At 42.2% G+C, this 23,222-nt stretch overlaps 1 protein-coding gene across 2 annotated transcripts in view; it reads left to right on the forward strand.

Moving 5' to 3' along the window:
* Positions 1-687: 687 nt before the first annotated feature.
* Gkap1 (G kinase anchoring protein 1) overlaps positions 688-23,222 on the forward strand; it is a 37,219-nt gene continuing 14,684 nt past the window's right edge. Inside the window, exons 1-7 of one of the 2 annotated variants that reach the window (XM_059262817.1) lie at positions 688-786; positions 1,024-1,130; positions 7,751-7,984; positions 8,462-8,605; positions 12,095-12,172; positions 16,046-16,169; positions 20,484-20,506. In XM_059262817.1, coding sequence (XP_059118800.1) covers positions 7,769-7,984; positions 8,462-8,605; positions 12,095-12,172; positions 16,046-16,169; positions 20,484-20,506 — 585 coding nt within the window. In that variant the 5' untranslated portion in view covers positions 688-786; positions 1,024-1,130; positions 7,751-7,768. The remainder of the gene's footprint in view (positions 787-1,023; positions 1,131-7,750; positions 7,985-8,461; positions 8,606-12,094; positions 12,173-16,045; positions 16,170-20,483; positions 20,507-23,222) is intronic. The other variant, XM_059262818.1, reaches the window with a different exon arrangement.

The following is a 23,222-nucleotide window of genomic DNA, read 5'->3' on the forward strand; positions in this document are numbered from 1 at the left end:
ACAAGGCCCCTACGGTGGTCTGGCGTTTTCTACAGTTTCAGCTTTGCTTCGCTCCTTTCTCCGTGAGGGCGAGGATAACTTCAACAACTCTCGGTGTCCCCGCAGCATCCTACCCGTGGAAGTGACTTGTGTGGGATAGCGTCAGGGCAGTACAGCGCCGTTCCAGCTCTGCCGCTGGCTGCCGGGATTGGGTAAGCCACTTAACTTTGCAAAACTAAACCGAGACCCGATAGGTGTCCGGGCGGCCGAGCGGAGCAGTTCTCTTTTCCCTAGGGAATCCGCCTGGCTGTTTGCATCTCGCTGGCGGCACCGCCCTCCTTCCCCGCCTGGAGGTCCTCCGCCGCCCCCGGGCCTCGGGAGAGCCCAGTGATCCCGCCGCGCTGCGCGGGCGGCGGCCTAAGCCTCTGTCCCGGAAGGCCTCCCACCTTCCCGGCTCCGCGACCCCGAGGACCGCGGAGCCGCAGCCTACGCGAGCCGTTTGGACCCTGCGCGGCCCCCGTAGCGCGGCTCCTCCAGCAGGTGGTTCTGGTCCTCCGCGGTCCGTCACCCGCGGACCTCTCCTCGGCGCCAGCGTCCGCGTCCGCCGCGCCGCGCCGCGACCCTCGGGAAAGAAGTCCCGCGCGCCGCTGCGGGCGCCAGGCCTGCCGCTCCGCGCCGCGCCGCCTCCGCGCGCCCGCCACCCGGCCGCGGGCCCGTTACTGCGGACGCCCTGCGCCCCGCGCCCAACGCCCGGGGCTGCGCGGGAGCGGCGGGGAGAGGAGAGCGGCCGCGCCGCGGCGAGGCCCGGTGAGTCCGCGGAGCCCCGCAGCTCGCGGCTAAGGCGACGCGGCCGAGTGCGGCCTGAGGCGGGGACCAGGCTGGGCGGCGGGAAGGGCGAGAGGGCCGCGGAGGCTGCGGGAGAGTGCGGGCCGCAGGCCTCGGCGGGCCGCGGGCGTGACAGGTGCGGCCGCTCGCCCGCCCGGGCGCTCGCCCGCCCGCCCGGAAATTTCTGGAGCGCCCACCTGACTCCCGTGTTGCTTGCAGGCTTGGACGCCGCGACTCGGCTGCAGCTGGGGCTCGCCCAGCCCGCGCTCTTTCTCCGGGTACTTCGCGAACAAGTTTTGGAGCACCCGGAACCGCTCGTGCGTGAGGTTTGGCTTTGGGTCCCGAAGGAGGGAGAGCGAGGGGACGGCCACACCAGCAGACGTGCGGGCTTCTCAGGCGTGCCTTTGCTGCCCACGCCTTTAACAGCTGCGCGTTGTGGCGGGGTCGCCTGCGCTGAGGTGTTCCTAAATCCTGAGCAGTTGGGACGAAAGTTTATTCCATTATCTGCCCCGCCCCCTCCCATTGCCATATTTCTCAGTTGGTATCGGTGAGAGTTCTAGCGAAAGATGGCTTTCCTAACGCCCAGAACGTTGTTCTGCACTCTGCTCTGTTTATAAGAACGTGCTTGCACCTGTAACCAGAGTGAAGTTAAGCCTGTAGCTCCAAAAATATGTGAGAAACTATCGAAAAAATCGTAAAACTATATTGAAAAACCTTTCTAGAAATCTAGGGTTTCCCTACACTAGTTTATACCACTAAAATTGGCAAGTAGTTAAAGCTTATTTAATGAGCTTATCTATTAACGATCAAAATAAACTTACTTGCACTAACCCAGGGGCTTCTAGCAAACATGAAAGTGGATCAGAGGGATGCTGTGAAAATTCTTACATTTCCTTCACGACAGAATCCCTTAGTACATTGTTTGGATTTCTTTCCTTCCTTTCTTTTTTCTCTCCCTCTCTCCCTCTCTCCCTCTCCTCTCCCTCTCTCCCTCTCTCCCTCTCTCCCTCTCTCTCTTTCTTTTTTAAGAGTTTTCAGTCCCAGAAATTGAGAGCTGCAGATCAGAGAAGGAAGGCTGTACTTAACCAGTGTATGTGGGGGAGGTGGGATTTGGGGTAGACCTTTAAGTTTATGCCATTTGCAATAAGTGTGTTGAAAGCAGAGTTTCAGAATGCACTTGGCCCTTGATGCCTGTGAACCTTAATTTTTAAGAAGTCAAAATGACAGGCACAAAGCTTAGTGATACTTAATGCCATTTCATTTTATGCTCATTTGTAATTGGGGGTGGGGGGCAGGAGGGGTGCTTGGCATCAAACACGGGGCCTTTCATGGTCTAATTCATCAGTTTGTTGTTTTTAATCTATTAGATTTTACCATGGCCTCTCTAGATGGATGTGGTGGTGTACATCTGTATTTCTAGGACTCAGGAGGCTGGGATAGGAGGATTGAGAGTCCCAGTCTGGGCTACACAGTGAGATCCTGTCTCAAAGCATATAGCCACATTCATTGATGGTATATACATTGTGAATTTTCTTTTTGGATCTAGCTAACTGGTTGATGATATTGATAGATGGTAACTACTGTTCATTTAAAAAGGAATAAAATTGATTGTTCTTGAGTGTAATTGAGTTCCCTGGACAAGTTCTTTCCTGACTCTAGTGAGGTCATAGAGGAAGGAGGTCATAATGGCTGTGGCCCTTCATAGAGACCAAGAATCTAGATCATTTATAAATCTTGCTGATTGCAGCTTAGCCTTTCCTTTACTATAGTGTATCTTGCACCCTCACCTTTTAAAAATCAAAAGCTCCCTACAAAAACAAGATTCCTAGAAAAACTTAGTTGTAGGAATAATTAGTTGTGATGGTGCTTTTAATAGTTTGAACTGATTGTTCATTTGCATGTACTTTGTACCCTCATTCTCCTAGTTCAGAAGCACGCATTTCAGTGCACACTTAGGTGTGTAGCACTCTGTACCTGGAAAATATAGTTAGGCCCCAGCCAGTAAGCTTGATGTCATTAGTGATATATTTAATGTTATTTCTTCTTTCTTTTTGCTGAGACAATTTCCTAATGTGTAGCCCAGGCTAGCCTTGAACATAGGACCTTCCTGCCTTAGCTCTTCTAGTGCTGAGACTGCAGATATGCACCATTACAAATGACTGATAAATTTATCTGTTAACGTGTGTGCCAAATTCTTTATGTTCCCTGGGAACACAGGGAAGAGATCCACGTTCAGCATTTTTAAATCGGGACAGCAGGGAGCTAGATACAATAACAGCTATTTTAAGGAATCCATTGAATAACAGGAGTAAATAGAAGGAATATTAGAGTGAATGCTTAACTTGAGGGCGATCAGAGTTGACTTGCAACAGGGCTAAATTTGAGGAGTGGAGATATTTTAGGTGGAGGAGACATTCTAGACCCAGGATTATAGAGTAGGGAGCACACTAGAGCCTCAGGTAAAGCAGTGGACTAGTGAGATGGATTTGCAGATGATAAATTACCTGCATGGTTTTTATTGTAAACCTGGTTTTTTTTGTTTTGTTTTTCTTACTTTTCCCTGCAACATTTGCTTTTTAAGTTACCTTGTGAACTTGTTTTGTCTTTCATCAACCCCTTACACTAGCTTTACAATTTATTTTATAGAGGACACATTTACTTTTTATGTTTAGTAGTACTGGAGAGCAAAGCAGCTGCCCTCCAGCACCAAAGTTATTCTTAATGGAAGACTCACAGGGTAGAGAGGAAAAAATACAAAACTATGTTTAGATTTCTTGATTTAAAACTTGACTTTGCAATATTTTAGTGCTATATAAATTATCTATATAGTAAACACCATATTTATAGACTACCTTAGTGCAGACCATTATTCCTCCATTTAATTATATAATTAATTATTAACTAGTTATGTAAGTATGTATATGTATGTAAGTCAGTATCTGGATTTAAAGAACTAAGTATGCTTGAAAGAGGATGGGAGGAGAGGAAGTGATGCTGTGTTCCTCTCAGATGTGACTGGAGGTGAGATGCTGAAACTGAGAACCCAAGACTAAAGGAGCACTAACCCCAGCTACATCCTGCGGGAAGAGCTTTAAGACCTGGGATGTCTGTGTGAGCTGTAGGGCTGCAAAGGAGATGGTGACTGTATGAAATGACTATTTCTGGGAAGTCTTAGAAGTTGATTAGTGAAGCTAATGGACTCTAGGAGCATGCTTTCCTTCCACTGTCATCCTTAGGCGTCACTAACATGAAAGACCGCCGTCTGACTGCCAATTCTAATTCTCTTAATTCTTCATTTGATTCGTGGTAGGAAAAGCCCTACTGTATTGGTTCCACTCTGCTTTTTCATTTTGGGGAGAGATAGTAATTTTCCCTTTTCAAGGTGTTTTGTTTTTCATAGGAGTCATTGGAAAACATAATGTAATTTCAAGCATTTTGATTTTTCTTTTTATATTTTGTAAGCTCAAGGACAATTTTATTGGATTTTAAGATTAAAAACTGCAGGAAAGTTATACATTTTGGTAGGTTCTTGGAAGAAGGAGATACTGTTGTGTCTTTTGAGATCATGTCCAAGAAGGCAGGCTCAGAGTGGAATTCTGCAAGCAGCTGTATTGAGTTTAGGAGTATCTTTTTTGTTTGTTTGTTTTTTGTTTTTGTTTTTCCAGACAGGGTTTCTCTGTAGTTTTGATGACTGTCCTGGATCTCACTCTGTAGACCAGACTGGCCTCGAACTCACAGAGATCCACCTGGCTCTGCCTCCCCAGTGCTGGGATTAAAGGCTACTGCCACCCGGCTGACTTTAGGAGTATCTTGAGAGAAAGTGTGAGAATGAGAATACCCAGATTGTTAAGACAGGTATATTTAAGAATTTAGCAGGTATCTGAAGAAAATATGGAAAATGGAAACAGAAAAAGTTATACTTGTAGAGTTAAGAGCTCAGAAAAATGAAAATCCTATTGGTGAAGAGCTGTCAGCAACTGCCAATGGAATTGAGCATGGTTTTTATATTAAATGATATTCTCTTTTTTCATTTAAAATTTACATCTGTCACTTTAGAAGTACTGGTTACTCTGCCTTTGCCATGGCATATAGATCTCCTCATGGCTGCTGAGATAGAAGACATGCCAGCTGTTTATCTTAGGTTCAGTCAATGTCATGGTACACACCTATCATCCCAGCACCTGGAGGCCACATGGGCCTCAGAGTAACCTCTAAGATTGCCTGGATTACCCAGAGAATCCTGGTCTTCAAAAAGAACAGGGACCATATAAACCCTGAAATTTTAGCTTTGAAGACTAAGTAGAACAATTTTTTGTCCTCACTGTATTTACTATATTAAATATTTAGCATATTATAATAATTTATTATATTATTGTTCAGGTGACTGCCACTGTCCTGTCCTTTTGCACCCTTGAACCTGAGCAAACGAGGAATGGCTGTTGCTCACGAGCATTTCCACCTTTGCGCTCTCCCCTTTAATGCTGTGCTGACATTCAGGCTGTTGCAGTGGTGCAGCCTTCTTAGTGAGCATGCTTTGTCTTGTCAACAGTTCTTGTTGGCCTTTCTCAGGCCCTTTGTGCTTTGCCTTTTGTTTTCTCACTCATTCAGGAAACACTTCTGTGTGTCCAGTGTTTCAGACATAGTCCCAGTGGACGAGGTGGTGCATGCCTTTAACCCCAGTACTAGGGAGGCAGAGGCAGGTGGATCTCTGTGAGTTCAAGGCCAGCCTGGGCTACAGAATGAGTTCCAGGGCAGCCAGGGCTGTACAGAGAAACCCTGTCTTGAAAAACCAAAAAGAAAAAAAAAACCCATAGTCCCAGCTGTAGTTGTGGTCTCAGGTAAACCCATGCTTATCTTCTGTGCTACACTAGTGGACTCATTAGGCCTTTGATGGAGCTTTGCTGACTGCCTAATTTCTACTTCATGCCTAAAAACTTGTTTCTTTCATTTCAAAGGTTAAAGCCTTAGCTTCTAGATAGGGCAAATGTTGGTTCGAATTTCAGAACATACTTTGTAGTGGAATCATTGTGTTAGTCACATTTTAGTTGTGCCAGATCCTATCTCCTCTTCAAGAAGTGTTTTAGAATAGATATTTATGAGCATTTATCTCATATAGACATTACAGTCAAGTAATAGCAGTAAATGCTGACATTTGATTTATGCTGCCGCTGTACAGAGTTCACATACTGACCTCCTGATTCAGACGCTGTCGTTCCCACCTCACAGAGGAGGAAGACAGCAGGGCCGCCTTGGGGCTCACACTAAGTAGCACATTGGGCTCGACGAGGCTCCCTGGTTCCCAGGCTGAGCTCCTGGCTTAGTACCCCTACTATTTGACATCTGCATCTCCAACACACAGGAAAAAGGCATCTTTTAATCTAAAACTGGAAAGAGACCTGTGAGTGTTCACATAGAGCTAATGGAAGAAATATATTCACATTTTAAAAATGATGTTATCAGGAGGAATAAAACAGTAAGTTAGCAGGACAGGCACTACATACTGAATTTGTATAAGTTCAGTAATTCAAATTTAATCAGAGTTTCTAACTTCAGGTGTTTTAAACTGATGACAAAGCTCTGATTGGCAGAATATGTTTGCATTGTCTAAGCAAGGCCTTGTAGATAGATTTTTGTGCTATTAAAAGGGCATGCTATTAGCTAGCAAAGGAGGGAAAATGTCAGTGTTGAGGTTTAAGGCCATTGCTTAGAATCTGCTCATAGGGGCTCAGAGGTAAAGAGCACTGGCTACCCTTCCAGAGGTCTTGAGTTCAGTTTCCAGCAACCACATGGTGGCTCACAACCATCTATAATGAGATCTGGCGCCCTCTTCTGGAAATGTCTTTAAATATGTCATGATAAAGCTAGGTTATACTGCAGTAACAGTTTGAAAATCCCAGGAGCCTAAAGTGGCACAACCTTTTGGTTCAAGCCACACGCCTAGCACAGGTTGTTAAGGGTTTAATTCACTGTGGCTTCAGATTCTATCAACCTGGCTAATAGAGCCAACCCCATGCCAGTATAGCATACACTTCCAAGAATTTAGATGAAGGGGAAAGAGAACACAGTGTCGTTTGAAGCTAGTATTTCGGGCTAAAGAAGTGGTTCAGTGGGTAAGAGCACTTACTGCCCTTGCAGAGGACCCAGGTTTGGTTTTCACCACATGCACAGTGGCTCACGACCATCTGTGCAGTGGTTCAGGGGATACAATGCCCTTTTCTGGCCCCAGTTGTTTTAACTGCACTCCATTCTAAACAAAAGATTCCCTGGCCAAGGCTTAGAGCAGCACTGGTCAAGGTGGTTTGGCATGCCTTTTCAGCAAATCTACCGTAGTAAGTACCCCCTAGGGCCTGTGACCGCATCAGCCATAGGCTTTGGCCAAAGTTGACAGTACTAGGCATGAATTCCATGGTTGAGGGAATATAAGCTCTTTATTTTTTAAAATTAGTTGTAAGACCTCAGTCTTTATAATCAAACTTCAGCATTTTGAATATAAGAATGTTCTTTTATGTTCTTTTGTTTTCTTGGAAGTTGAGGATAAACATGTAGCTGCAGTAAGGGCCTTTGTGTATAATGAAAAGTGTTGTTCCTCCTCTTCCACAGCAGACCATCGTGATTTAGGATTTTTCCCATGAGTGTGTACACACCACACAAGCATTCAAAGAAAAGGAAAGCCAAGGATGCTAAAACCAGATGTGGGAATGAGCATCATGTATGATTGTAGTTTTGTATTGTTACCTGTGAGATAAATAAAACCCATATTTTCTTAAATTTTTTTTTACTTAAGTTAAAAAATATGTTAATGACAATGAAATTCTGGGTACAAATCCAAATACTACCAAATCTGATGTTAGGAGAAATGTATTTTATATGTCTGGCTGTTCTAGACATTAGAATAATTTTTCTTCAGTGTGTTTTCTCATCTGCTTCCTCTTCTCCTTGCCCACAGGAGTTACTGTTCTGAACCATGGCTTCAGCAGTCCTTAGCTCTGTTCTCACTACTGCCTCTCGATTTGCCCTGTTACAAGTTGATAGTGGCAGTGGTTCTGATTCCGAGCCTGGAAAAGGCAAGGGCCGGAATAATGGGAAGTCTCAAACTTTGGGAAACAAATCAACCACAAATGAAAAAAAGAGAGAGAAACGAAGAAAAAAGAAGGAACAGCAGCAGAGTGAAGCAAATGAGGTACTGTTAGAGAGTTCTTTGTCTGTTTCCCTAAGCTACCGATGTAAGCCACGCTGGGGCACCCATTGTGCCCCATCTCTGGAGCAGAGCTACTTGGTGAACATACACCTACCTTTTTTACCTTAACATTTACTACCTCAAATGTAGTAAACACTTACAGGCGTTTTCTCCTGACCAGAGCAGCTTGTGTGTTCAAGATCTTAAGTTAAAACAGAGAAGTCTTAAAAGGAGGCAGCCCATGCATGGAGCCCCAGCTTGTCAGGAGACTGAGCTGATGGGGTTACTTGAGCCAGCCTGACAGCATAGAGCATAGTGAGACTTTATGTAGTAAACAAATTAAGAAATTTATAAGTAAAGATAAATAAAATCCATAAATAACTTTTATCTAAGTTTTAAAAGTTAATATGAGTACTTAGACTAGAAATATTTTAAAATTAAAATTAATTGAATTTAATGTATGTTGTGCTTATTTTATAGCTCAGGAATCTTGCTTTTAAGAAAATTCCCCAGAAATCCTCCCATGCCATTTGCAATGTTCAACATGAGCTTCCATTGCCAAACCCAGCACAGAAGGAGTCTCGGGAAGAGAACTGGCAAGAGTGGAGACAGAGAGACGAGCAGGTATGGCCGGGGCAGCAGAAGGAATGCCCCAGCTGTTTCCTGAGTTCACCTGAGTCCCCGTCACTGCCTTCTAGAGAGCAGTTAGGTTTGGACGCTTCCTGTGTGCAGCTTTGAGAGCTGGTGGCCAGTGTGTATACCGTGTTAGATCTGTCAGTGCGAAGCAGTTGAGTGTCTTCTTTGTTTGTTTGTGGGTTCTGGGGATCAGACCCAGGGCCTTGGGCATGCGAGGCATGTGCTCTACCCTTGAGCTACAACCCTGTATTTTTGTGTGTGTGTGTTTTGTTTTGTTTTGTTTTTAATTCATCTACTGTTTACATATGAGAAGAGTGTTAGGAACATAGAGAAATATAATTAATTTATTTCAGATATTTGAGGGCTGGAGAGGTATCTCAGTGGTTAAAAAACACTTGTTCAGATTTTTTAAAACCAGATTTGTAGGGCTACAGGTCTCCTGTTAGAATGTCTAGTAACAGTTTTGATTAAACATAAGGACTTTGAGGTGAGAGTTCCTTTTTAACTTCAGTGCAGAATTGTTGAAGGCATGTTTGTTCTGCTGACCTGTTTATATGGTGTTTTATTCTGTGTCTCTAAATGCTTATTATGAGAGCACACACGAGGGAGGAAAGGGAGGAAGTGTGGGTGGGGGTGCACACGCATGCGCACAAGCTCTGCATGCATAGGAAATGAACATTGTTTATTTGCATATTTATTAAACTATAATTTGGTCCATAGGAAAATAGGCATTATTTTCAAACATGTTTTGTCCATTTAGTGGATTTTTCTATCATTCTTATGTTACCAGTTTTAAAGGAAGTAGAGAAAGCTGGGTGTAGTGGTACTTATAAGTAATCCAAGCATCTAACCACTTGGGAAACTGAGTCAGGAAGCTCTTGAGTTCCAGCCCAGCCTGTTTGGGCAAGATAAGCTAACACAGGCCGCCAGTGCTTCAGTATGCTCCTTTCACAAGCTGTGTTCAGTGTATTTTCTTTAGGATCTTGCATTGTCCAAACACTGCTTATGAGTACCAACTATTACTCTGGAGCCATGCATTAATGGCATTGACATTTCCAGATTGTGAGGTGCTGTTGGGCAGTCATAGAATTGACATTGTCTCCACCAGAGGGAATTTCTCTCAATTGCCCAAAGGTGACTGGACCGTGATGTAGGACAACGACTGAGAGTCACTCAGAAATGCGTGCAGTGTGCTAACATGAACACAGTCTGCTGGGTCCCTTTCTTGTCCATGTTTGCCAGCACAGTGATCAGGTGTTCTAGACTCAGATCCCAGGGAGAGCGATGGCTTTGTTTTCTTTGTTGTTTTTTTGTTTGTTTGTTTTTCACTTTTTCATTTCTGTGCCAAGACAAACCTGGTCTGTGTAGTGAGTTCTGAGACAGCTAAGGATAGGCAGTGTAGTCTGGCTTTTCTTTGGGTCACCAGCTCACAAAAAAAGACACAGATTTATTATTAATTATGAAAGCTCAGCCTTTAGCTTATGTTGTCCCACTAGCTCTTATAACGTAAATTAACTCATATTTTTAAATCTGTTCTTCTATGTGACTCGGTTACCTTTATTCTCTACTGCCCATCCTGCTTCCTCTCATCTGGCTAGTGACTCCCCTTTCTTCTTCCCAGAGCTCTCTCTGTTCAGAAGTCCCTGCTCCACCTTCTGCCTAGCTGTTGGCCGTTTAGTATTTTGTTAAACCAATCACAGTGACACATCCTTATACAGTGTAAAGGAATATTCCACAGCAACACAGTGAAACCATCTAAAAAAAATTGATTTAATTCATTTTTTTGTTGTTGTTTTATCGGAATGCTCTACCTTAGCACTTAAATTCTGTGAGTTAATGTGGAAAATCACAATATCTTGCAAGACTTCCAGCTTCCTAACCTGTTTTTCTGTCTGGCTCATTGGGATATCAGCCCAAATATATGATACATTAGAAATAACCACAAATTTTCTTTCCATAATTAAATGTTAAAAATAGGATTTTAATGACAGTTAACCAGCTTTGTTCAGAATAAACTAAGATTTGCTACTTTTTTTTGTTAAGATCATCAAATTTTTAATTCATGAACGAACTATTCAGCTTAGATGTAGAAATTGGTTTATACTTTCTTTTTAATGTGGCTAACACATAAATCCTATTTTTACTTTATTATTTTTCATTATCAATATAATGATTTAGGGTTTTGTTTGTTTATGGGAGTTTTGCTTGCATGTATATATGTGTACCACATGTGTGCCTAGTGCTTGCAGAAACCAGAAGCAGGTGTTGGATCCCCTGGAACTGGAGTTACAGATGGTCGTGAGCAGCTATGTAGGAGCTGGGAATGGGTCCTCTGCAAGAGTAGCCAGTGCTTGTAACCACTGAGACACCTTTCTGGGCTCCTATAATTAAACTGTAAAGTGCTATTTTCTGATAACAGTTAATTTGAATTGAGTTAATTGTAGCTTACTGTGGGCTTACTTAGATTCTTGCACTTGTCATTTGAATTCTCGCTATATTTTTCTGTTAGATGAGTGCTTTTCTGTGCAAAGCCGATTTGTTTTGCTGGTTTTGTCTCAGCATAGCATTAGATGAGACACTTTCAAAGGGGTAACTTCATTTAGAAAGGTGAATTCGTAGCATTCAATATTAAGTTTTCTAGTTTTCAAGGTACCCTTCTACTCTCTTGACATTGGTTTCTATTTTAGTCTATATATTTTTAAATATTAAGCAACATAAATAATTTTTTTTTTTTTTTTTTTTTGGTTTTTCGAGACAGGGTTTCTCTGTGTAGCTTTGTGCCTTTCCTGGAACTCACTTTGGAGACCAGGCTGGCCTCGAACTCACAGAGATCCGCCTGCCTCTGCCTCCCGAGTGCTGAGATTAAAGGCGTGTGCCACCGAGCGGTACTTATACAACATAAATAATTTTTAATAACTTGGGCAAAAATTTATTGAGGAGTGAGTAAAACCTGAAAACTTAGGCCATAGGAAAGATGGAAACTAAGAAGTTCTGGCACACTCAGAGGCCAGAGCTAGCAGATACCACATTCCAGGGGTGATGTCAGGTGGTTAAACCTTTCTTGAGATAATGCCTAGAAGAGCAGAGAAGCCCTGGCTCATCTCCCTGACCTGTTGCTGGTGGTTCAGCTTGGGTGTTCGTGTGGTAGTGTGGTAGAATGGTGGGAATCGAGGAGTATCAGAATAGTGTATTTAAAGGATGAAGTAAGGGGTTCTGGAGAGAAGAAGTAGGAGACATCTATAGCATATGTAGACACAGATATGTACTCAACAATGAAAGAGGAAATAGACATTTCAAAGATAGGAGTTATGCTTTTATACATACAGGGTTCCTAGGAGAGCATGGTTAAACTTTGGAGAACAGATAACTTTTTATTTAAAGTGCATTCTTTTTCTTTTCCTGTATGTATTATCATATATCATAGTTATTTTGAGAGTATGGTATAAAACTATGTTTATTCTGAAACTTTTGTTTCAGCTGACATCTGAAATGTTTGAAGCTGATCTTGAGAAGGCATTGTTGCTGAGCAAATTAGAATATGAAGAGCACAAACAGGTACTTATATATTTACCAATGTAAGCATTTAAAATTTTTTATGTAGTAAAGCTCAGGTCAGTCCTTCCTGAACTTATATAAAATTTCTTATTTAGGGCTGGGATGTAACTTAGTGTTAGGCTCTGGATTCATTCCCTAGAACTACAAAAAAATAAATAAATAAATAAAGTTTACCTTAAAAATCCATGATAGGATTCCCTCCTCAGATTCTGAGGGACAGAAACAAATGAGCTATACTTTGTTTAATGACTTGGAATGTGAAGTTTCTCCAACCAAGATGAAGCAAGCAAAAGAAATGAAATTAATGCCAGATGATTTATTTTCATTTCAAATGAGCATTGAATGTAAGTACGTTTAGGGAGCTTGGAGTGATGCTCAGAGGCCACGTGTGGGCTTACCACATATTGTCCGGTCATCAATTGCTCCCTCCTCCAAAGGAGATTTAAAAATCTAAGGAAATCTGAGTGTTGCAGTGTACGGGAATCCATTCAAAGGCTCCCTGCCTGAGAGGCATGGCCGTGCAGGATACAGAGCTCACCTCCCAGACTGTGTTCTTCAGCTCAGCATGTGTCCCTGATTAAAGGGATACTAAGGGAAAAGTGATGTTGGTTTCCAGTTCCCATATTTACTTGGGATTTGATTTATGTAACGTATTCTTAACACTTATTAGAATTCTGCTGTTCTTCGCTAGATTAATTCATGGTATAACTTAATGGTTGATTAGAATGCCCCCTCTCATGATTAAAGCCCTTTTGGCCATGCTACAGTCCGCTGGTACCTCTATCCCAGGAGAAAGGAAGAGAGGAATTAAAACTCACAGCAGATGATTTTGCTACAGAATAAATACATAAATAAAACTTGCCAGTCTGGTGGTCTATGTATCCTGTGTGCTTTATTTTCCATGTCCTTATTCCTTGTATGCTAAATAATTGAAAATGATTGTGACCAAAATCAGGGCTGGAGAGATGGCTCAGTGCTTAAGAGCACCGGCTGCTCTTCCAGAGGACTCAGGTTTCAATTCTTAGCACCCACAAGGCAGCTTACCTGCAGCTTCAGGCCCAGGGGATCTGACACCCTCTTCTGCTCTTCAGAGGCACTACATACACACACATAGTGGTAAACACACTTGCAGCCAAAATACCCATACACATAAAAATATATATTTTTTAAAGAGAAAACAAAAGAATGATTATAACCAAAATGGTTAGATGTCCACTTAGATAAAAATGAAGCTAGTATAAAAGTGAATACAACACACTTGACTGTGATTTAGCCATTTAAATGGACTTAGAGATTATGCTTGGCAAGGTCCTTCTTTATTTCTGAATTAATGCATAGGATTTTAACTTATAGACTATTACCATACAGTAATGATTAGTTAGTTGTTGGATGTATGTTGTTCTGGTTTTTTTTTTTTTTTTTTTTTTTTTTTGAGACAGGGTTTCTCTGTGTAGCTTTGCGCCTTTCCTGGAACTCACTTGGTAGCCCAGGCTGGCCTCGAACTCACAGAGATCCGCCTGGCTCTGCCTCCCAAGTGCTGGGATTAAAGGCGTGCACCACCACCGCCCGGCTGTATGTTGTTCTGAAGCTAAAATGATTAGCTGTTCAGGAGTGGAGCAAATGGTGTTGATAAAATGTCATGATCCCAGCCAGTTTTCTTGCTAAATTCATAGGCCTAGTACCCCAAAGCATTAATTTTTGTTAGACAATAATGACTCGAAGAGAATGGAAGTGCTACTTTTTAGTTTTATGTAATTGTGTTAGTGTATTCATAGTTTATAAGTCAGTATTTCAACCAAATAACCGTAATAGTGTGTGTGTGTGTGTGTGTGTGTGTGTGTGTGTGTGTGTGTGTGTGTGTTCACGTGCCTGCATGCATGCGGGCACATGTGTGTATGTTGGTGCCCATACACAAGGTGTGGGGAGGCCAGAAATCTGCATTGGGTGTCTTCTTCAGTCTTCTCTCTGGACAGGGTCTCTCCTGAAGCTAGAGCTCACAGACTCCGCTAGATGGGCTGGCCAGCAAGCCTGTGGTCCTCCTCTCTGCCCCGTGCCCAGCACTGGGGTCACAGGACTCACTACTGCACCAGGTGTCTTTATTTTCCGTGAGACTAGGGATTGAACTCCAGGCCTCAGGCTTGCACAGCAAACACCAACTGATCATCTCTACTCACCCCTCCCCCGCGCCATGATTATTCTTACTGTGAGTTTGTATAACAAATAATGAGTTTGGGCCATGCGTTGGCTCACATCTATAGTCCCAGCACTGATAAGGCAAAGACAGGAGGATTGCCACAGCATTGGGCCAGCTTGGGCTACAGAAAAGAAAGAAAATTAGAGGTGCTATCTTCTGTCCTTTTCTATTACTTACTCACTGGGTGCTTATTAAATAGCCAGAATGTGCTGCCTAGGATGTAGAGATAAAGACAGTTTCAGCCCTTGAGCTCAGTGCAAGAGGCATGCAAATGATCATCCTGTTAGTGCTGAGAGGTACCTGTTCTTAGCACAGTGAAGGTTCAGCATCCACAGCTTCTCAGCCTTTGATGAGGATGGGATTTTTCAAAAAAGATTTTTTTAAAGTCTTACTTAATGTATTAGCTGTTTTTGCAAAGCAGACCAGAGAGAGGTAGGCACTCTTGGGGAAGATGTACAAAAATACACAACAGATCACATGTGAGAGACTAATTGGGTATAAGAGACTAATTGAGTGACCTAGGAAAGCTTCAGTATGGAAGGAAGACAGGGTGTCAGAACACAGGTGGGCTTGCCTTCTCCTAAGATACTGCTATTTTAACTTCCAGATTGATTTTAGGTTTTATTTCAGAAAGATAATGTGATCAGTATTACAGAAAGTGAAATTAGAGACCATCATTGTCCAAGCCAGAGAAGAGAAAGGGAATGACAGAAATACAAAGGGCAAAGAGATCCTTAGGAGATGAACTCAGCAAGACCTGGTAACCAACTGAATGGCTCATTTGCATCTAAGAATGGCCTATAGCTGATGGCCGTGTAGAGGGTGGCATAGCCAAGCACGCTGTAGAGCATCAAGTGGAAGCCAGGGTTGTTGATTGAAAAATAAACACAGTGTGGCAGAGTGTGCTGAGCACTGCAGCTGCTGTCTGTACATAGAGAAATCATTAGTATAAAAGTGGAAACTTGGATATTGAAGAGCATGTAAGAATAGGTTAAGGATAACAGCTATGTTCTTATGAGGAGGGTTGGGAAAAGAAGGCAGCAATGGAGACCTGAGGCATTACAAATGTATGGAAAAAACTTTTTTAAAAAATGTATGGAGTTAGGGGCTGGCTCAGTGGTTAAGAGGACTGGCTGGTCTTTCAGAGGACCAGTGTTCCATTCCCAGCACCCATGTAAGAGCTCACAACCACCAATTCTAAGGGATCCAGTGCCCTCTCTGACCTCCTTGGGCACCAGACATAAATTTAGGCAAAACACCCATACATGTAAAATAAAAATATTTTTTTAAAAACATGAGTTGATTAAAAAAATGTCTTTCAGATTTGTAAATTAAGAGGAAGCAGATCTTAATGTTAGTGTCAGAGAACAACACAATCCCCATTTCAGGGTATGAGATTGGAAATTGTAGATTATTCTCTTAAATTTAGTCCTGAAGGAAAGAATAAGAAGTTGGCAGTGGGGGAGGCTTGTATACCAATTTTGATCATTTTACTTCAGTGTTTTCCGTTGAGAAGGTGAACACTAACTAAATAGGAATTTTCAAACAGCTTGGCTGACCTGGGTTTTCAGTTGTTTATTTGCCTTTAATCTTTAAAAATAAAACATTAAGAGACATATTGAGGAGTTGGTGTTGTGCTTTATGAACCAAACTTAATTACTGTTGGTAATTCTTTTTAGGATTATGAAAATGCTGAAAACGCTTCAACTCAGTCAAAAGTTATTAATAAAAAAGATAAAAGAAAGAACCAGCAGGGAAAAGACAAACCTCTCACAGTATCACTAAAAGATTTTCAGTGTGAAGGTAAAGTATGTGCAACCCCGGCCACACCAGAGCCGCTTCAGTGTGTTCTTTGTCTCTCAGGTCTGGACTCTTGTTCCCCAGGATGACTCCATACTCACTGTGTAGCCAGGGTCCTCCTGCCTCTGCCTCAAGGTCACAGGCCGTGCATTACCATGTCTAGTTTATGTGGTGCTGGGGGTCAGACCTGGAAGTTTGGTTGTGCTGGCCAAGAGTCTACCAACTGAGTCTTTTTCATAGTTAGGAGTACTTTTCTGATTTTGGTTTGGTTTGTTTACCATGTAAAGTATAAAAATGTAAGCCTGTTAATTTTGTACTGCTGTAGTAGGTAATTCCCAACAAACAGAAATGCACTGGCTCACGGTTCTGGAGGTGCCGGAATCTGTCAGGGGAATGCCTGCTGCTCAAACGGTAGAAGACAAAAGGGCCAGAGAGAAGGTGCTGTGTGACTTCCTGAGAGATGAGGACAAGTGTTTGTTCACCCAGGAGGTACACCAATACAGACCAAAGACAGCTGCCTGCAAGTCTAGCCTGCCCAACCAATGAATTAATGGGGCTTTCCTACAGAAGCACAGGAGAGAGGTCACCTAGAGGACACAGGTGCATCATCAAAAGCCATCTCAGCCTGGGTGGCAGCTCATAAACACTGCACGCACCCTGAATATCACTGTCCAGCCTGCAGGCAGCTCTGTCTGAGTCATCTGTGCCGCTGGGTAGCCTCAGACACAGGCCTCGTGGGCCTTCCAGAACTGTAGGAGTCTCCCTCTGCCCTCTAGGGAATTTTTCCTCCAAGTTACTGATTGTTTCATCCACTTGGTAACTTTCTTGTCTAGCTGTTGAATTGATTGAATCATTTTCTTACATACATCTTAAAGTCTTTATCTCTTTGTTTGGATTTTCTTCAGTGGTTGGATTTTAAAGTGGGGCTCTGAGGTATTTTTGGCAAGTCAGGAACCTGGTCATCCTTGTTCTCTGATACCAAGAAGCTATCAGCTTGTGGTGGTGTCCACAGGGAATTTTCTGTTGTAGTTTTGAGTGTCTCTGTTGTGTTTGTGCAACTACTGGAATGTGTGTGACCTTCAGGGTTAGTCTCCTGCGCTCTCCATTGCTTCCCGTTAATTTCCCTGAGACTTCTTTTGGGTTTATGATGGAGGGCAGTTCCTTAAAAGGTGGATGGTGTAGATGTGCTGACCTCCTCCTCCCTCGCGCTTTCTCCTTAGGAGCCCTGCTGTGGAGCTCACCCTGTGTGGTGGATTCAGGTGGCTGAATTCCAGCCCCACAGTCCCTGGCTTTGGGGCATATCACCTGCTCTCTGGGCACTAGCATGGGAAGGGGAGCCGTGCACTGTCCCTACTACCTGTTGTAGCACATGCTCGAGGTCTCCTTTGGGGTTCTGGCAGTGCACACATTTCTTCTGAGGCTCTCGCTGGACCATGTGTCCTTCACTGTGCTTCCCGACAGGGGCCATCTTAGTGTGTCCTGCTTAGTGTGCTTGGGTGTCCCGCAGGCTTTCTTTTGGAAAAAAATCACACGTGGCCTCCTTTCTATTTTCTATTGCTTTTTTATTTCTCTCGGCACTTTTTTTATCATAGCCATTTTGCACCCAAACTCCTGGTCTCACAGACACCCACCATCTTTCCATACTTTTGGTGAAAGTTAGAACACAAAGTGCAGTGTTTCCAGAGCCTCAACTGTTCATGGCAGACGTTAGTTTGTGAACTGTTCATGGCGGGTGTCAGTTTGTTTCTCAAGAGGGCAGAGGCTAAAATCAAAGCCCCGTTGCTTAAAAATTTTCCAATGACAGTTACATTTCAACATGAATTTTACAGTGAGAAAAATTTAAAGCAGAAATCTGTTTAGAAATAACTATTTGAGGGCTTAAAAATTAGACAAGTCAGTAAGACTCTGTAAAACTTAGTAAAAATTGACCTTGTTGTATTTCTGAATTTGTCCCTTTTCTAAAACCAACTAAAAGTAAAATTTGACATTTCTACTTTTTGAGGAATTAAATACAATATTTCTAACTGTGGTAGTACATGCCTGTAATCCCAGAATGTGAGAGGCTGAGGCAGGAAGATCATAAGTTCCAGGCCAGTTTGGGCTGCATTACAAGACCTTTCAAACAAAACAAATAAAAGATTATTGCTGTAGTGTTCTCTCTCTCTCTCTCTCTCTCTCTCTCTCTCTCTCTCTCTCTCTCTCTCTCTCTCTCTCCTCTCTCTCTCTCACAAACACACACACACACACACACACACACCAATCATAAAAAGGAAGAAAGTTTTTCTGTAGTCTAAGTAAGTCACTTGGTTTAGGGATGAAACATACACATTAAAGTAAAACAGCCAAGTTTACCAAGAAGAATTTTTTATATAGTAAATGTTGGGTCTATGGAGAAGCTCAGCAGTTAAGGGCAGGTAAGGCAGCACCCACAACTGTGTTAGATAGTTCTGGGGAAACGGTGCCCTCTTCTGGCCTCCTTGAGCACCACTCAGACATGGTATACAGACATACATGCCAGCAAAACACCCGTGCACGTAGAGTAAGATAATAAATTTTTTAATTTTGTAAATTTTTAAAAATTTATGTCTTTATTTCTATTGTAAAATTGTTTTGCCTGAATATATATCTGTTCTCCACATGTGTGCCTGGTCCCTGTGGAGGTCAGAAAAGGGTATTAGATACTCTGGAATAGGAGTCACAGGTGGCTATGAGCCACTATGTGGATGCTGGGAATCTAACCCAGGTCCTCTGCAAGAGCAACCAGTGCTCTTAATCACTGGGCCATCTCTCGAGCCCAAATTTTTTTAAAAAAAGAATTGCATTAAAATTTAGGCAGAAGCATACTTAATAGGGGCTGAGGATGCAGCTCACTTGGTAGTGGCCTTGTCTACCATGCAAGAAGCTCTGAATTTGATCCCTAGCACCACATACACAGAGCTCTGTAGCATGTGCCTGTGATACTAGCATTGAAGAGATGGAGGCAGGAAGGCAAGAAGTTCCATTTCATCCTTAACTGAATGATGAATTGGAAGTTCATGAGACAAAATACATATCCAAAATAGTTTTTTAAAACTCTAATTTATTTTCTATGTGTTGGATTTTTCAAATTGTAAGCAAACTTATTAGCTGCATTGAGAGTATAGCAAAGGTAAGCTACATGCTTTTTACAAGGTATGATTATCACAGTTGTGATTTTTCTTTGGATTATGGCATTATATTACTAAGTAGGACATACCAGAAGAACAATCATTAGGTAATTTGATGTGAATTAACACTTTGATATTGACTATGTTTTATACTGTTCTGATGAACAAATGATGTATAGAAAATGAGGCCAACTTTCAAATTGTTGATCATAAAAAAGCTAGTCTGGGACTGTAGTGGCACATGCCTTTTAATCCCAGCACTCGGGAGGCAGAGGCAGGCATATCTCTGAGTTCAAGGCCAACTTGGTCTACAAGTGAGTTCCAGAACAGCCAGGGCTACACAGAGAAACCCTGTCTACACAGAGAAACCCTGTTTTAAAAAAAAAAAAAAAAAAGAATTTTGTCAGGTTCTTCTTTGAGAGGGGATAATTGTTTGTATACAAGAACATTGTTAAGTAACTAGACATCCTGATCACCCTGACTTAAATGCAGTGGTTAGTCCTGCTTGTACTTTATTTAGTTTGACTGTTCCCTCTTCCTGCTCTCGGTCACTCCTGCCTAGAAGGGCTTTGTGGGAGTTTCTTGTCCATGGTTTGTTTCATCTATAATTTGTTACTGTTCCATCGTTAAATTTTATAAATACACATCTATAAATATGTATATAACTATGCTAAGGGTTTTATTACAGTGCAATTAAATCACTATGTCTTAAAAATAATATAGCCAATAGCTTTCAAGGACATAAATTGCTATCATATTTTTTATTTCATTCAACAAAGACAGTAATCGGAACATTTTCAGTTAATAGTCCTTTGTGATTTGATTTTGGACATAGATGTATCTCTTCAAATTTCTGTCCCCTGAAAAATAAATGAAACCAGATAACTGAGTTATATATAAAACTCACATGCTTAAAATCTAATAACATCCCTCCATGTGGTGGTGTCTACTAGGGTATAAGATATAGTCCCTGAGCTGAACAAACTAGCCAGTTTGTGCTAGAATTAACATCCTAAGCCTGAAAGTAAATCAGATGTGAGTCTTAGAACATTCTGTTTGCACCTCTTACAATTTTAACATTCTTTTGGATATTTTGGTTTTTTACATGTTAAAATATTTGTATTTGTTAATTCTTTCCAGTAAAACTTTTCTTTTCTTTTTTCATTTACAGATCATATTAGTAAAAAGGCAGAGGTAAGTTTTACTATGATTGTCCTGTAGTCTAGAAAACACTGAAGAATAGTACTATAATGACTAACAGTAAGTCTTTTTCTAGAGACACGGCCACTGAAAGGTTTGTCTTGACTAAACTCACTGTGTGTTGGTATTATGAGGACGTAAACACAGTAGAGTGAAAGTGATTATTTGCATAAGCTACAGTTCCGTTTGGCATCACTATCCTAATTACGTCTGTTTATAAGGTTTAAACTCAAAGGAGTGATTTAATCTCCAAATCTGTATTTTAATTTTTGTATTATTATTATTATTATTATTATTATTATTATTATTATTATTATTATTTGAGACAAGGTTTCTCTATGTAGCTCTGACTCTTCTGGAACTCACTCCGTAGACCAGGCTGGCCTTGAACTCACAGAGATCCACCTGCCTCCGCCTCCCAAGTGCTGGGATTAAAGGCGTGTGCCACCACTGCCCTGTGCTAATTTTTGTGTTTGTAGTGCGTTCATTCTTTTGTACTGGGGAAGGCATGTGTCTGCACAGGTGTGTGTGCATGGTTGTGTGTGGAGGCCAGGAAACAAGTGCAGATGTTGTTCCTTACATGCTGTCCACCTTTGTGGACCCACCTGGTGGAGGAGAACTGACCGTTACAGCTTGTTGTCTGATCTCTGCATGTGTTCTGGCACACATGCCACCCTAAATGTGGCACACAAAAAAAAAACCTTTAAAAATGCTTACCCTTCTAGGTATGGTGACACATATTTACAAATCTCACACTTGGAAGGCAAAGGCAGGAGATTTTTGGCTCAAGGCCAAAAATATAACAACGATATAGCAAAAATATAGCAAGATCCTGTGACTAAAAGCCAAAACAACAGAAAAATCCAGAAAAAAAAAAAAAAAAAGACAAAACAACCAAAAGGCTAGCAAGATGGCTCAGCACATGAAGGTGCTTGCTGTCAAGCTTACAACCCGAATCTGATCCTTGAGACCATTGGTAGAAGGGAAGAGCCAACTAGTGTCGTCTGTGGTAGTTCATTTGAGGAACACCACTGGTGGCTGCTTCTTGGAATACATTACAAATACTTGACTAGTGGGGCAGCATGTTTAGATGGACCGTTGTGAAGATTGTGTATTGCAGTGCATTAAGATGTTTAGCCAGGCGGTGGTGGCGCACGCCTTTAATCCCAACACTCGGGCAGAGGTGGGTGGATCTCTGTGAGTTCGAGGCCAGCCTGGTCTACAGAGCGAGTTCCAGGGCAGGGCTCCAAAGCTACACAGAGAAACCCTGTCTCGGAAAAAAAAAAAAAAAAAAAAAAAAAAGAGATATCTTTAATTATAAAGATGGATGTAAGAGGTTATGTGGAACCCTTAGAAATCAGAAAATGTTGGGCTGGAGAGATGCTCAGTAGTGCGGTGTTGTGGTGTAGTTGTGAAGGCCTGAGCTCAGATGTCAGAGGCTGAGGATCGCACTTATCCTGTAGCCCCAGCTCCGAGAGGGGCAGAAGTGGGAGGATTACTGGGGCCTGTGAGTCAATACAAACGCCAGATCAGAGAGAGATCCTGCCTTAAGGAATCGGTGGGAAGTGACAAAGAAGGGTGCCTCGTGTCTAGTTCTGACCTCTGCACACATGTACAGAAGCACTCAAACATACACAAGATAAGATTGTGCGGCTATCACAGGTATACCTGCTCTAGAGAAGCTTACATATGTGACCACCTGGGAACCATGTACATTAATGTTGGTATTTGTGTGTGTGATAACCAGGCCTACCCTTCATCTTACCCAAGAAAAGACTAGAATAAATCCAGATGTTTATCTTTAGTAGAATACTTATTTTAGAGTAATCACACAGAGGTTTATGAAGTATGATATAACTTAAGGATAAGCAAAACTATCCTTTAAAGTTTTGTGTGTGCTCAAAAACAGTGCTTAACCTAAATATAAGTCAAGCCTTAAGAGGGCTGTCTATGCTACATGAGGTTCCGGGCTCGGATGTGCAAGTGAAATGAATCCTAAAGGAAGCAGTTAAGCAGCTGGAGATGCTGCTGATGGTGGAGCATTTGCCTGCTGTGAATAAGGCCCTAGGTTGATTCCCAGCAAATCTGGGGAATGGATTTTTGTCTAACAACTCACCTGGTCTCTCCAATAAGAATGTGTGAAGAAAAAGTGGGTTGTAGAAAGGGGTATGTTCTAGATTAGAAGAGACTTGAGAGATCAGCAGCTGTAATGTCAGGCCTCATGCAGATTAGGCCATGGTGTCCCTATTGCAAAAAATACCTAAGTCAAGAAGTATACAGGTGAAATGAAACAAACAGAATGAAGTTATATTGTTGTGTGCTGTTTACCTAATAACAAAAAAGGTGGAGGTGATAAACACTAAATTCAGGGTCATGGTTACTTTGTGGAGGCCAGAAGTTGAGTGTAGGAGATGATGAAGGGCACAGACACAGGTAGGTCATGCTCTAGTTTTCAAGAGAAACGAGGTCGTGGGTGGCTTTTTTACAAGCAGTTTTACTGACTGGTAATGTGGCTCATGGGAAAGCACTTGCTGCCAAGCCTGATGATCCTAGTTCAATCCCTGGGACCCATGTGACAGAAGACTACTAACTCTTGCAGAAAACAAGTTCTTCTCTGGCTTCTACCCCCTTCAGTAAACAAAATATAATTGAAAATAACAGCTTTATTGAGTTATGTAATTAATTTACCATTGCATGTGTATAACTAAGT

This window comes from Peromyscus eremicus, chromosome 5 (assembly GCF_949786415.1).
Source record: "Peromyscus eremicus chromosome 5, PerEre_H2_v1, whole genome shotgun sequence".
NCBI lineage: Eukaryota > Metazoa > Chordata > Mammalia > Rodentia > Cricetidae > Peromyscus > Peromyscus eremicus.